General features: G+C 45.3%; 1 protein-coding gene across 1 annotated transcript in view; it reads right to left on the reverse strand.

The window, feature by feature from the left end:
- LOC102072566 (uncharacterized) overlaps positions 1–12,232 on the reverse strand; it is a 188,983-nt gene that overhangs the window by 105,683 nt on the left and 71,068 nt on the right. Inside the window, exons 25-39 of the mRNA XM_074540384.1 lie at positions 11,971–12,161; positions 11,469–11,537; positions 10,094–10,174; positions 9,972–9,998; positions 9,727–9,771; positions 8,821–8,889; positions 8,648–8,725; positions 6,799–6,825; positions 6,588–6,641; positions 4,707–4,778; positions 4,408–4,467; positions 3,521–3,556; positions 3,001–3,036; positions 2,711–2,746; positions 2,143–2,175 (exon numbers count right to left, since the gene is read on the reverse strand). Of these exons, the coding sequence (XP_074396485.1) occupies positions 2,143–2,175; positions 2,711–2,746; positions 3,001–3,036; positions 3,521–3,556; positions 4,408–4,467; positions 4,707–4,778; positions 6,588–6,641; positions 6,799–6,825; positions 8,648–8,725; positions 8,821–8,889; positions 9,727–9,771; positions 9,972–9,998; positions 10,094–10,174; positions 11,469–11,537; positions 11,971–12,161 (914 nt within the window). The remainder of the gene's footprint in view (positions 1–2,142; positions 2,176–2,710; positions 2,747–3,000; positions 3,037–3,520; positions 3,557–4,407; positions 4,468–4,706; positions 4,779–6,587; positions 6,642–6,798; positions 6,826–8,647; positions 8,726–8,820; positions 8,890–9,726; positions 9,772–9,971; positions 9,999–10,093; positions 10,175–11,468; positions 11,538–11,970; positions 12,162–12,232) is intronic.

Consider the following 12,232-nt stretch of genomic DNA (forward strand, 5'->3'; position numbering starts at 1 on the left):
TAAATGCATTTTTACTGGTTTAAAGTGAATTAAATGAACCCCACTAATTTCTCTGCACCCTGGAAAAAATTCCTTTACCAAACCCACCCATCCATCCACCCAGGCTGGATTTTTGTGGATTTTTTTCCATTTTTTCCAACCTGCCTTCTGCCATCCAAAATTCATCACAATTGTTGCCACACTACATAACACCATAAATGCATTTTTACAGGTTTAAAGTGAATTAAATGAACACCACTCATTTCTCTGCGCGCTGGAAAAAATCCTTTTCCAAACCCATCCATCCATCCTGAATTTTTAAGGAATTTTTTCCATTTTTTCCATTTTTTCCAACCTGCCTTCTGCCATCCAAAGTTCTTCACAGTTGTTGCCATGCTACATAGCACCATAAATGCATTTTTACAGGTTTAAAGTGAATTAAATGAACACCTGTCATTTCTCTGCACCCTGGAAAAAATTCCTTTGCCAAATCCATCCATCCATCCATCCATCCAGGATTTTTGGGGAATTTTTTCCATTTTTTCCAACCTGCCTTCTGCCATCCAAAATTCATCACAGTTGTTGCCACGCTACATAGCACCATAAATGCATTTTTACTGGTTTAAAACTAATAAAATGAACACCATTAATTTCTCTGCGCCCTGGAAAAAATCCTTTTCCAAACCCATCCATACATCCTGGATTTTTAAGGAATTTTTTCCATTTTTTCCAACCTGCCTTCTGCCATCCAAAATTCATCACAGTTGTTGCCACACTACATAGCACCATAAATGCATTTTTACAGGCTTAAAGTGAATAAAATGAACACCATTAATTTCTCTGCACCCTGGAAAAAATCCTTTGCCAAATCCACCCATCCATCCATACATTCTGGATTTTTAAGGAATTTTTTCCATTTTTTCCAACCTGCCTTCTGCCATCCAAAATTCATCACAGTTGTTGCCACACTACATAGCACCATAAATGCATTTTTACAGGTTTAAAGTGAATAAAATGAACCCCACTAATTTCTCTGCACCCTGGAAAAAATTCCTTTGCCAAATCCATCCATCCATCCAGGATTTTTGTGGAATTTTTTCCATTTTTTCCAACCTGCCTTCTGCCATCCAAAATTCATCACAGTTGTTGCCACGCTACATAGCACCATAAATGCATTTTTCTGGTTTAAAGTGAATTAAATGAACCCCATTAATTTCTCTGCACCCTGGAAAAAATCCTTTTCCAAACCCATCCATGCATCCTGGATTTTAAAGGAATTTTTTCCATTTTTTCCAACCTGCCTTCTGCCATCCAAAATTCATCACAGTTGTTGCCACACTACATAGCACCATAAAGGCATTTTTACAGGTTTAAAGTGAATTAAATGAACACGTGTCATTTTTCTGCAGGCTGTCAGTGAAATATCACAAAGAATAATAAAAAAATTCAGATATTCCAGGCCACATTCCATCACAAGGCCACAGCAAAATTCCCACTTAAGCTCAGCCTAAAAAAAAGAGGGATTTTTGCCAGCTGAGGTTAAGCATTCTGGGCAACAGGACCAATAAAAGGAGGGGATTCCAACATCAAATCCCAGCAAAAAATTCAAAATTCATTGTGCCTATGGAATGAGGGAGGTCTGAAGCACTGTAGGGAATTTCCATGGAAAAACCACAGGGAATCAATCCTGCACTAAATCCTTCTCACAGAGAGAAGGTTCTTGGCAGGATGGCAGTGACAGAGCAAGACTGAAAAAAAAAAAAAAATTAAAAATTCTATTTAAAATATTCCAGGTCATGTTCCACCTCAAAGCCACTGAGAAAGTAACTGGAATTGTCTAAAGCTGGAAAATATGGATAATTCAGCCAGGGAACAGCTGGAAGAATCTTCTGGGATTGGGCTGGATCTGCACATGAGTGATCTCTCCCTTCTGAAATCCCAAATTTTCCCCTGGACTAAGAATGGGAATAAATAAATAATAAAATGTGAATAAAAGCAAGAGAAATATCCCCAGGACGAGACCTTTCCAAGCTCTCCTCTCCTGTCAATCACAGGGGAGATGGAATTCAGAAAACTTGGAACAACCTCTGCTTTTCCAGGAACAGATCTTGCCTTCTCAAGCAATGCTAATTAAGTAATTAATTAATTAAATGTCAGTCTTACCTTGACACCTTTCATGCCTGGAGGCCCTGAAATCTGAGGAGAAGAAGAAATCACAGAAATGTTAAACTCTGTTTAAAAAATCTAATTTACTTAATTTAAAAATTTTTTAAAAAATTTATTTAAAATTTTAAAAATTGCCTTTTCATGGCACCTTTTCCAAAGCACGCAAGGAATGTTATGGGATAAAAATTGTTATGGGATAAGAATTATTATGGGATAAGACATTTTGTGGGACACAGAGGTGGCCACCATGGAGGTTTCTCCTTGAAGCTGGAATTTGGGAATTTTCATCCTCATCTTTATCCTGGAGAGCTGTGGAGCTCCATTGAGGGGACAATGGGAATATTGGGAATATTGGGAATATTGGGAATATTGGGAATATTGGGAATATTGGGAATATGGGAAGTGGAGCAAAGGGAGAAGAGGACAAGTTTGGCAGGAGGGTCAGGGAAAAGGTCTGGGTGTCCTTCCCACGGTTCTGTGGGACACAGCTCTGGGAATGCTGGAATTCTGGGGTTAAAGCTGCCCAGCTGAAGGACAAGAAGGGCTCTCAACCACTCCAAGTTACCTCCAAGGCTGGAGCACCTGGAAATCCTGGATTTCCCTGCAAGGCAAGAGGAAGGAATGGCGGCCAATGGAATGAAAAATGGGAAGCAGGGAAAAAATTTTTGCTCATCCCTTTCCCACCACTTATTCCTGGAAAGTGCCCAAAAGTCATCCCAGAAGCACAAGGGCCAAGGGGAGGGGAGAACTGAGCTCGAGGAGATCCCTGCTGGATCCCACAGGGAACAAAACAGGATGAAAAATCAGGATAATTGCACCTGAGCTGGTCAAATGTTCTCTCACTGCTCCACTCACTTGGTCTCCCTTCTGCCCTGGAGGTCCTGGAATTCCCTGGAAGAAATCAGAAGGGAATTTCCATCAGAATGAAAACAGATCCAGCATTTTTGGCTCCTGCTGCCTTCCAGAGGGAGGGAGGGAAGGATGGAGCTCTTCCATTCAATTTTCCATTAATTACAGGACAGCTCTTCCAGCCTGGGACTCTGGCCACAAAAGTGCCGTTCATTATTGAAAATATCCCACCTTGCTGCCATTCCAGGCCTCTCCTTGGCAGCAAGGAATTCCAGAGGGCAGGGAGTGGAAAATTTTCATTTTTTTTGCTTTTGAGCCTGGAAGGCTCCAGGTCAGGCTGGTTTGAAGGTGTCCCTGCTCAGTCCAGAGGGTTTGGACCAGGCTTTGGAAGGTCACCTCCAACCTGAATCATTCCATGATCCAATGATTCCCACAGGAATGATGATGATGATTAATTATGGTGCTGGTTGGGGGGCAGAAAATTTCCTTGGAAGCTGAATTCCAGGTTCAGGATTTCAGCACTCACCTTTGGTCCTGGTGCTCCTGGAGGTCCCATCATTCCCTGAAAGCAACAGAGGAAATTCAGATTTTAAACCCCAAAATCTTCAATTTTCTCACCCTTTCCACATGGAACTCAGATTTTAAACCCCAAATTCCTCCATTTTCTCACCCTTTCCACATGGAACTCAGATTTTAAACCCCAAATTCCTCCATTTTCTCACCCTTTCCACATGGAACTCTGATTTTAAACCCCAAATTCCTCCATTTTCTCACCCTTTCCACATGGAACTCAGATTTTAAACCCCAAATTCCTCCATTTTCTCACCCTTTCCACATGGAACTCAGATTTTAAACCCCAAATTCCTCCATTTTCTCACCCTTTCCACATGGAACTCTGATTTTAAACCCCAAATTCCTCAGTTTTCTCACCCTTTCCACATGGAACTCAGATTTTAAACCCCAAATTCCTCCGTTTTCTCACCCTTTCCACATGGAACTCAGATTTTAAACCCCAAATTCCTCAATTTTCTCACCCTTTCCACATGGAACTCAGATTTTAAACCCCAAATTCCTCCATTTTCTCACCCTTTCCACATGGAACTCAGATTTTAAACCCCAAATTCCTCCATTTTCTCACCCTTTCCACATGGAACTCAGATTTTAAACCCCAAATTCCTCAATTTTCTCACCCTTTCCACGTGGAACTCAGATTTTAAACCCCAAATTCCTCCATTTTCTCACCCTTTCCACATGGAACTCAGATTTTAAACCCCAAATTCCTCAGTTTTCTCACCCTTTCCACATGGAACCACGGGATTCCAAGGAAAACCTAAAAACTGGAGCAGACTTTGGAGACACTGAACACTCTGAGAGGATTTTAATGCAAACCTCACTGCAGGGCTCCCAACCCACCTGCTCTCCTTCTTCCCCCTTCGTGCCAGCAGCGCCAGGAATGCCAATCCCTGCCATTCCCTGCAAGGAAAGCACAGGATCCTCAGGAATGCTGACCCCAGAGCACCCATCCTTCCCAGATTTCTGCTCCAGAGTTCTTTCTTAGCAAAGCAGGAGGGGAGAAATTCCCTCTGGAAATGTTTGGCTCTGAGCAGAGAAAATTCCAGGAGTGTTGGGACATCCCAAAATGCATTCCCACAGGTCTACCCTGCTATTCCTGTCATTTTCCCCCCGGGCTGAGGGATTCAGGAATTTCCAACCTTTTCTCCCTGTGGTCCAGGCAGTCCAGGAGCCCCGTGGAGCCCCACAGGGCCTGGCAAACCAGGTTTTCCCTGGAAAGCAAGGAAATTCATCAAATCTTTTTATTTCCCTTCAACTAGCAAGGTTGATTTTAGTTCTACAGAGAAATATTTATCCTGATCTGGATAAATATTCTGAGGAATTCCTTGAAAGTGAGGAATTACAGAGCTGTCTGTGCATTCCCAAATTTCCTTTTCCCTCACAAATAAGTTGTGAATCCCTGGATTTACTCAGGAAGGGGAAACAATGGGAGACAGAGGCTGGGAGCCCACGTTGGTCTGGAATGGTGAATCCAGAGCCATGGAAAGGGCTGGTTTATGGGATATGGCTCTCCAATATGGCAAAAACAACCAAAAACAGACCCAGAAAGGATGGAAAAACAGCACAGGGGTGTTATCCTTCAGATGGAGCCAACACAGGGAATTCCCAAACCAATCCTGGTGTCTTGGATTCCCAGCAATCCTCCATGGAATTCTCGTATCTCCCCTTGAACTCAACCCCCCCACACCCCAAACCTCCTTGTGGGCTGATTTCTGGGAAGAACCATCCCGATCCCTGTCACCAGCCAGGCTCTCTGCACAAATCCCAAACAGGACAGGGCTGCTGGAACGTGCCCTGAGCTGTTTGATTTTCCAGCACCAGCCTCATTCCATGGCTGTGGCAATGGGAAGGTGCCCTCAGCTCACAGCCCAGGCAGCAGACACAGAACTCAATGTCACAGCTCACTTTAACAGTTCTGTCACCAATCCCACAAAGCCAAAGCACATTGACAGCAGCTCCATCCAACCACTGGAAGCACAGGTACCTTTGGTTAAACAATGCTGGCTTATTTCAAACCCAATTCCTGTTTGTGAGCCTTAAACACAATGCACAGAGCTCCGTTATTAACTTAGAACTCCCTGATATCTCACTGTGGGATCTCAGCACCCCAGGACTGAGGTGCCACCGAGAGCACCCTTGGGGGGCTTGGGAGCCCTGGAATGTTCCAGAAGTGTCTGGTGGCTGGACTTTGATCCTACACAGGAGACGACACCTGTATGAGGACAGGAGGGTTTCACCGGGGTGAATGGTGAAGGGATTGGTTAATTAGAGAGTGAAACACAGGGTTTAGGATTTCTGTACAGGGGGGTTTAGAGAAGTAAGATGGAGGAATTGGGGCGTGTCCTGTCCTTCTTCTTCTTCTCCTCCATCTTCTGTGGTGATGGTGGCACTTTGGGATTGGTCATTACTGAAAGTGCACCGGACAATAAAAATAAATGGTATTGGGGAAAAATGATAAATATTGTACACGTAACAATGGGTATAAAGATAGGTGACTGCCCGGAGGGCAGCACAGTGTGCTCATGGCTGGCTGCTGAGCAGAGCTCTGTCGGGTTGAAAGAAAATCTTTTAGATAAACAATTAATAAACACCGAGACCGAGAAAAGAACTGAAGCCTCTTCTCGTCCTTTGATACGCGGGCTGCCCCAAGGCCACCCCGGGCCTTTCCAGGCCCTTCAAACAGCCGAAAACCGGACATCTCACCAGATAAACTTTTCTGCAGCTTAGGGAGTTATTCTAGACAAGCATTAATACACAAACCATTGTTCTATTTGTCCTTATTTTTCTACTTTTTAAATAATTTTCCTGCTGACCAATCTCATGGCTGCTGCTGAGCTCCAATCACAGTTCTGCTGTCTCTGAGCTGCCTTTTGCAGCTTTCCCAAAACCCTCTCATTTTGTGGATTCCCACATTCCTTTGTTTGGGATCTGCTCCCATTTTGGGGCCATTTGTTCTTGATTCACATTTTCCCTCCTCTGGACCTGCCCCAGTTTTTCCCTGATTTCCTGGGATCACTCACCGGCTCTCCTGTGTCTCCTCTGTCCCCTTTGAGGCCACTCCTGCCACGGGGACCCTGCATCAAGCACAGGAAACTCTCACTCCATGATCCCTTCATGGATCTCCATGGAATTTTGGGAAGTTTGGAAGCCAGGACTTCCTGGGCAGCTTGGAAATAATGATGGAAAAAAGTGACTTTCATCCCCGAGTGAAAGCCGATCTCAGGTACTCACCCTGATTCCTGAATCCCCTGGTTCACCCTGAAACAGAAAGGACAAGGAGAATTCCCATGGGATGGGCATTTAGGGGCTCCTCACCAAACTTCATCCCAGAAAAAAATAATCCTGCAGTCTGAAAATCCAGGAGAACAAAATTCCCACTCCCAGCAGAAGGCAGAGCTTTAGGAGAGGTCTCCAGACACCTCCCCCTCAATATTGGGTGTTGGGTCTCCTTTTCCTGTGCTGATAACTCCGGGTTAGCTTTTATATTTTTCTCATTCTGTGCTGCTTTAGTGTGTGGGTCTGGGCTTCATAATATGGGATGGGATGGTAAGAGCCTAAATGAGGGATGTGGGACTCCAGGGGCTCTCCAAAATGCAGTTTATTGTATCCAAAATGCAGTTTATTGTATCCAAAATGCAGTTTATTGTGTCCAAAATGCAGTTTATTGTGTCCAAAATGCAGTTTATTGTACCCAAGGTGTCACAGCAGCCCAGGGTGGTGGGTGACAGAGCTGTGCCCACAGCTGTCAGCTCCAGCTGCAGACAAGCCTGCAGACCCACCTCCCTCATTCAGGCTCTTACTAATGGTGCCCCACGTTGGGCACCACTGTAAAAGTTTAAATGAGGGATGTGGGACTCCAGGGGCTCTCCAAAATGCAGTTTATTGTATCCAAAATGCAGTTTATTGTACCCAAAATGCAGTTTATTGTACCCAAAATGCAGTTTATTGTGTCCAAAATGCAGTTTATTGTATCCAAAATGCAGTTTATTGTATCCAAAATGCAGTTTATTGTATCCAAAATGCAGTTTATTGTATTCAAAATGCAGTTTATTGTATCCAAAATGCAGTTTATTGTATCCAAAATGCAGTTTATTGTACCCAAGGTGTCACAGCAGCCCAGGGTGGTGGGTGACAGAGCTGTGCCCACAGCTGTCAGCTCCAGCTGCAGGCAGCCCTGGAGCCCCTTTGGTTTTGGTTACAATGCATTACAGACTTTTCTTTGCTGAGCATCTTCATGCAGCAGAACCAATCTATACCTGAACTGTTATCTACAGCCTGTCATAATTACTGTAATTACCATATTCATGTCACTGTTCTCCAGTCACTAAAAGTTAGTCCATTACAGTTTAAGCTAGAAGTTGTTTTTCAGTTTTCTTGCAGTGGAAAATTCTGAGACCTTTTTTCTACTTGCACCATTTGCTGCCTTGTTTGCCTGTGCTCTCTTTGTGCTTGGTAAAAACATCTTCTTGTTTGGGGTGGGTTTATCCTTTGCTCTAAACCATAAAAACCCCTTCTGACCAACACACCCTTTGCCTCCTTGGTTATCAACAATTCTTTTCTTCTAGATCAAAACTTGCTTCCATCTCTATTCCTTCATCAGACTCCACATTTAAAAATATTTCTGCTAAGCACTCATATCTGTGAGACCTTCTTGTCAAACGTTCATCCCTCCCAACATAGAACTCTCTGCACAGAGCAGGAGACAAAACAATTCCTGCTCCAGCTGGGCACCAAGGACAAATGCCCCAAATTTCAACCCAGGAGCACAAACCCCGTGGGCTGCAGAGAGAAAAACAAGCAGGGTGGGACTGGATGGGCTGAAGCTGGAATGGGACAATGAACTGCAAGGGGCAAATGGAGCAGAACTGATCCCAGGGAGAGACCCCGGGAGCGCTCGTGCATTTTGGGGCCGTTTTGGGTCATCTTGGGTGGGCTGGGCTCTGGTGCTGCCCAAGGTGCATCCATGGAGGAGATGCTGTGAATAAATCCCTGATTTATTCTGGAGCTCTGCCCAGCCTCTGCTCTAGCTCAGATTCTCAACCCATCAGTGGCACATCCCAGAATTTTGCTGCAGACTCACCTTGATGGAGATTCCTGGTGGCCCTGGAGAACCTGGTGGGCCTGGAACCCCAGGAACCCCCGGCTGTCCCTTCTGTCCCTGCAACAAGAAAAAACGGGAGAGGGAGGGATTTGGGATCTCTGCCAGCCCTTGGGAAGCTGAAGGCTCCCCCACACCCAGGGTTTGATACTCACAGGAGGGCCAGGCTGCCCATTCCGGCCAGGAATCACCTCCACGCCTCCCAGGACATAGCCGGGCTCTCCCTGTGGATAAATTCACCTTGGGACATCCAGGAGCAGACTGCGTGATTTAGGGGCAATGCCATCAACCCAAAGCACCCGGTACCCAAAACCACATGGCCACGACCTGAGTTTTGTTTGCTGGCATGGAAAAAAAATGAATCCCAAAGGAAAAATGGAAGTTGGCTTTTAGCAGGATCCGTTCCTGATCTCCATCTGCACAGACAGCTCAGGGGGATGCAAGGAAAGAGGAGGAATGGAGATTGGGAGAGGGGCAGGAAGCTCCTCCCGGGATCTGCCCCCAGATTATTATTATTAATTATTATTATTAATTATTGAAATATTTTAGTGTCCTAAATGGATTGTTAATAATGGAAACTCGGGTTTGTTAATTTGTTAATAATGGTTTGTTAATAATGGAAATGGTTAATAATGGAAATGGTTAATAATGGTTTGTTAATAATGGAAACTCGGGTTTGTTAGTTTGTTAATAATGGTTTGTTAATAATGGAAATGGTTAATAATGGTTCGTTAATAATGGAAACTCAGAAAGGCACAACGACCCCACCTTCTTCTGCAATTAACTGACTAATTAATTGTGCCCAGAACCTGGGATTAGGATTGAGCACTTTTCTCCATGAAGACATAAAATTCCTGAGGGAAACTGCTCAGAGATGAAGTCTGGCAGTGTAGGATTAGGTAAACACAGCTTAAAAATTCACATTTGCCAAAGACCCTGGTGAAAATGCTTGGAAAAGAGAGGTCACAACCAATGAAACGAATTTTCATTTCACACATTTCATTTCATGTCACACACAAAGAAAGGAATTTTTCCCAGTGAAAACCAGGAATGGAACTCACTCTGTCTCCTTTTGGCCCTGCAGGGCCTGGATAGCCCGGAGATCCCTGGAATTAAAAATAAATTCTGCAGTGTTAAACAGAAAACCAGCCCCAAGACCATGGGTGCTGATCCCTGGCAGTGTCCAAGGCCAGGCTGGAGAGGCCTTGGAGCACTCTGGGATAGTGGGAAGTGTCCCTGCCTTTGGAATGGGATGAATTTTAAGGCCCCTTCCCACCCAAACAAACCCGGGATCCCAAATACTCACAACGTCACCTTGGCTGCCAGGGAGCCCCTGCAAAACAGGACAGGGGGATACTGGTCACTTTTCCCTGGAATGGCCCTTTGGAAAAGTTTGTTATGGAAAAGTTTGTTGGAACCAATCCATACCATGATTCCAGGGGGGCCTGGAGGGCCCGGCCGGCCCGGCCTGCCCGGCAGCCCAGGAATGCCGTCCTTCCCAGGGAGACCCTAAATCATGGAAAAGAGCAGCGTGGGGGGCATGGCCTCAGACCTGCAAACCCAACAGCTTCAGGCAGCTCCCTGACACTTGGGAGCATTCCCAAATCCCAGAGCAGGTCCCTTTCCCTGGATTTTTAAAGCCAGCATGGAGCAGGAAGAGCAAAACAGCAACAGGAAAGTTCTGAGGGTGATTCTTTGCTCCGACTCTTCCTTGGTCATAATTTGACTGTATTTTCCAAGGAGACTCTAAAATCATGGAAAAGAGCAGCGTGGGGGGCATGGCCTCAGACCTGCAAACCCCAACAGCTTCAGGCAGCTCCCTGGCACTTGAGAGCATTCCCAAATCCCAGGGTAGGTCCCTTTTCCTGGATTTTCAAAGCCAGTGTGGAGCAGGAGGAGCAAAATACCAACAGGAAAGATCTGAGGGTGAGTCTTTCCTCAAACCCTTCCTTGGTCATAATTTGATTGTATTTTCCAAGGAGACCCTAAAATCATGGAAAAGAGCAGTGTGGGGGGGGATGGCCTCAGACCTGCAAACCCCAACAGCTTCAGGCAGCACCCTGACACTTGAGAGCATTCCCAAATCCCAGGGCAGGTCCCTTTCCCTGGATTTTTAAAGCCAGCTTGGAACAGGAAGAGCAAAACAGCAACAGGAAAGTTCTGAGGGTGAGTCTTTGCTCAAACCCTTCCTTGGTCATAATTTGATTGTATTTTCCAAGGAGACCCTAAAATCATGGAAAAGAGCAGTGTGGGGGACATGGCCTCAGACCTGCAAACCCCAACAGCACCCTGGCACTTGAGAGCATTCCCAAATCCCAGAGCAGGTCCCTTTTCCTGGATTTATAAAGCCAGTGTGGAACAGGAAGAGCAAAACACCAACAGGAAAGTTCTGAGGGTGAGTCATTTCTCGAACTCTTCCTTGGTCATAATTTGGTTGTATTTACTACCAGAGGCAGAAATGGATGGGATATTGGGGAGGAATTCCTGGCTGGGAGGGTGGAGAGGCCCTGGAATGGAATTCCCAGAGCAGCTGTGGCTGTCCCACCCCTGGAAGTGCCCAACCAGGCTGGACAGAGTAATCTGGGATAGTGGAAGGTGTTGAAGTTGGAACTGGATGATCTTTCAAGTCCCTTTCAACCCAAACCATTCCATGACTCCATGATATTAATTAATTAAATTTAATTTATATTATTAATAATTATCAATATTTATCCAAGTGGATCATGCTGTGGGGCCATCCCCTTAAGAGCTGGACTCCATGATCCAAGTGGGTCCCTTCCAATGAGAAAATTCCGTGACTCACCCGCTCCCCTTTCTCTCCCTTTGCAGTGTAGGGGTCATAACCCTTGTGAGCTGCTGAGCCCCTGGGGATCTTCCATGGAAAAGAGAAAACAAAAAATTATCAGGGAATTAATGCCCAGCAAAGGATGGCAAATAAACCAGAGTGACCATGAAACACAGACCGAAACATTCCTTGGTTTAGGCAAAAACGAAAGGGAAAAGCGAAATTGTGACCGTCCTGGAGAATTCTCAGATATTTAAAGTCTATTCCTATGAATTCATAATGTGAATTTTTAACATTTCCAAGTATTCTGCAGTGGCTTTATCCACCAAAACATTCCCAGCTCTATCCTGGCATCCCCAGTTCCACTCCTTGGATTTCAAAGGTTTCTTCAGGGCTGAACAGTGAGGTCAGGATGGGACACAGTGTCCTGAATCCGCTCTGAAACTTCCCTCAGGGAAGAAGATTTTCCTTGTGCCTGACCCACTCCAAGCTGGATTTACTCCCTGGAGTAGGAACTCACCTTTCCCAGTGGGATTTGGGTCCCTGGAAGCTGAGGATCAGAACAAATGGCTTCTATGAGCTCTTGGAGGATTTGGGGGAAGTCATCGAAGGTGCTGACGTAGAAAACGTTCTGGGGGTTCTGCTGCAGCAAGATCCTGTGGAGCTCCATGGGGTCAGCTCCCGACACCCCCACAGCAAGGACACGGAGCCCTGGAATGACATGGATCCCACCACTACCAATCCTTGGGATCAGGGTTTCCAAACCCCTTCCTGGTAAAAAA

Source organism: Zonotrichia albicollis, chromosome 4, assembly GCF_047830755.1.
Source record: "Zonotrichia albicollis isolate bZonAlb1 chromosome 4, bZonAlb1.hap1, whole genome shotgun sequence".
Taxonomy (NCBI): Eukaryota; Metazoa; Chordata; class Aves; order Passeriformes; family Passerellidae; genus Zonotrichia; species Zonotrichia albicollis.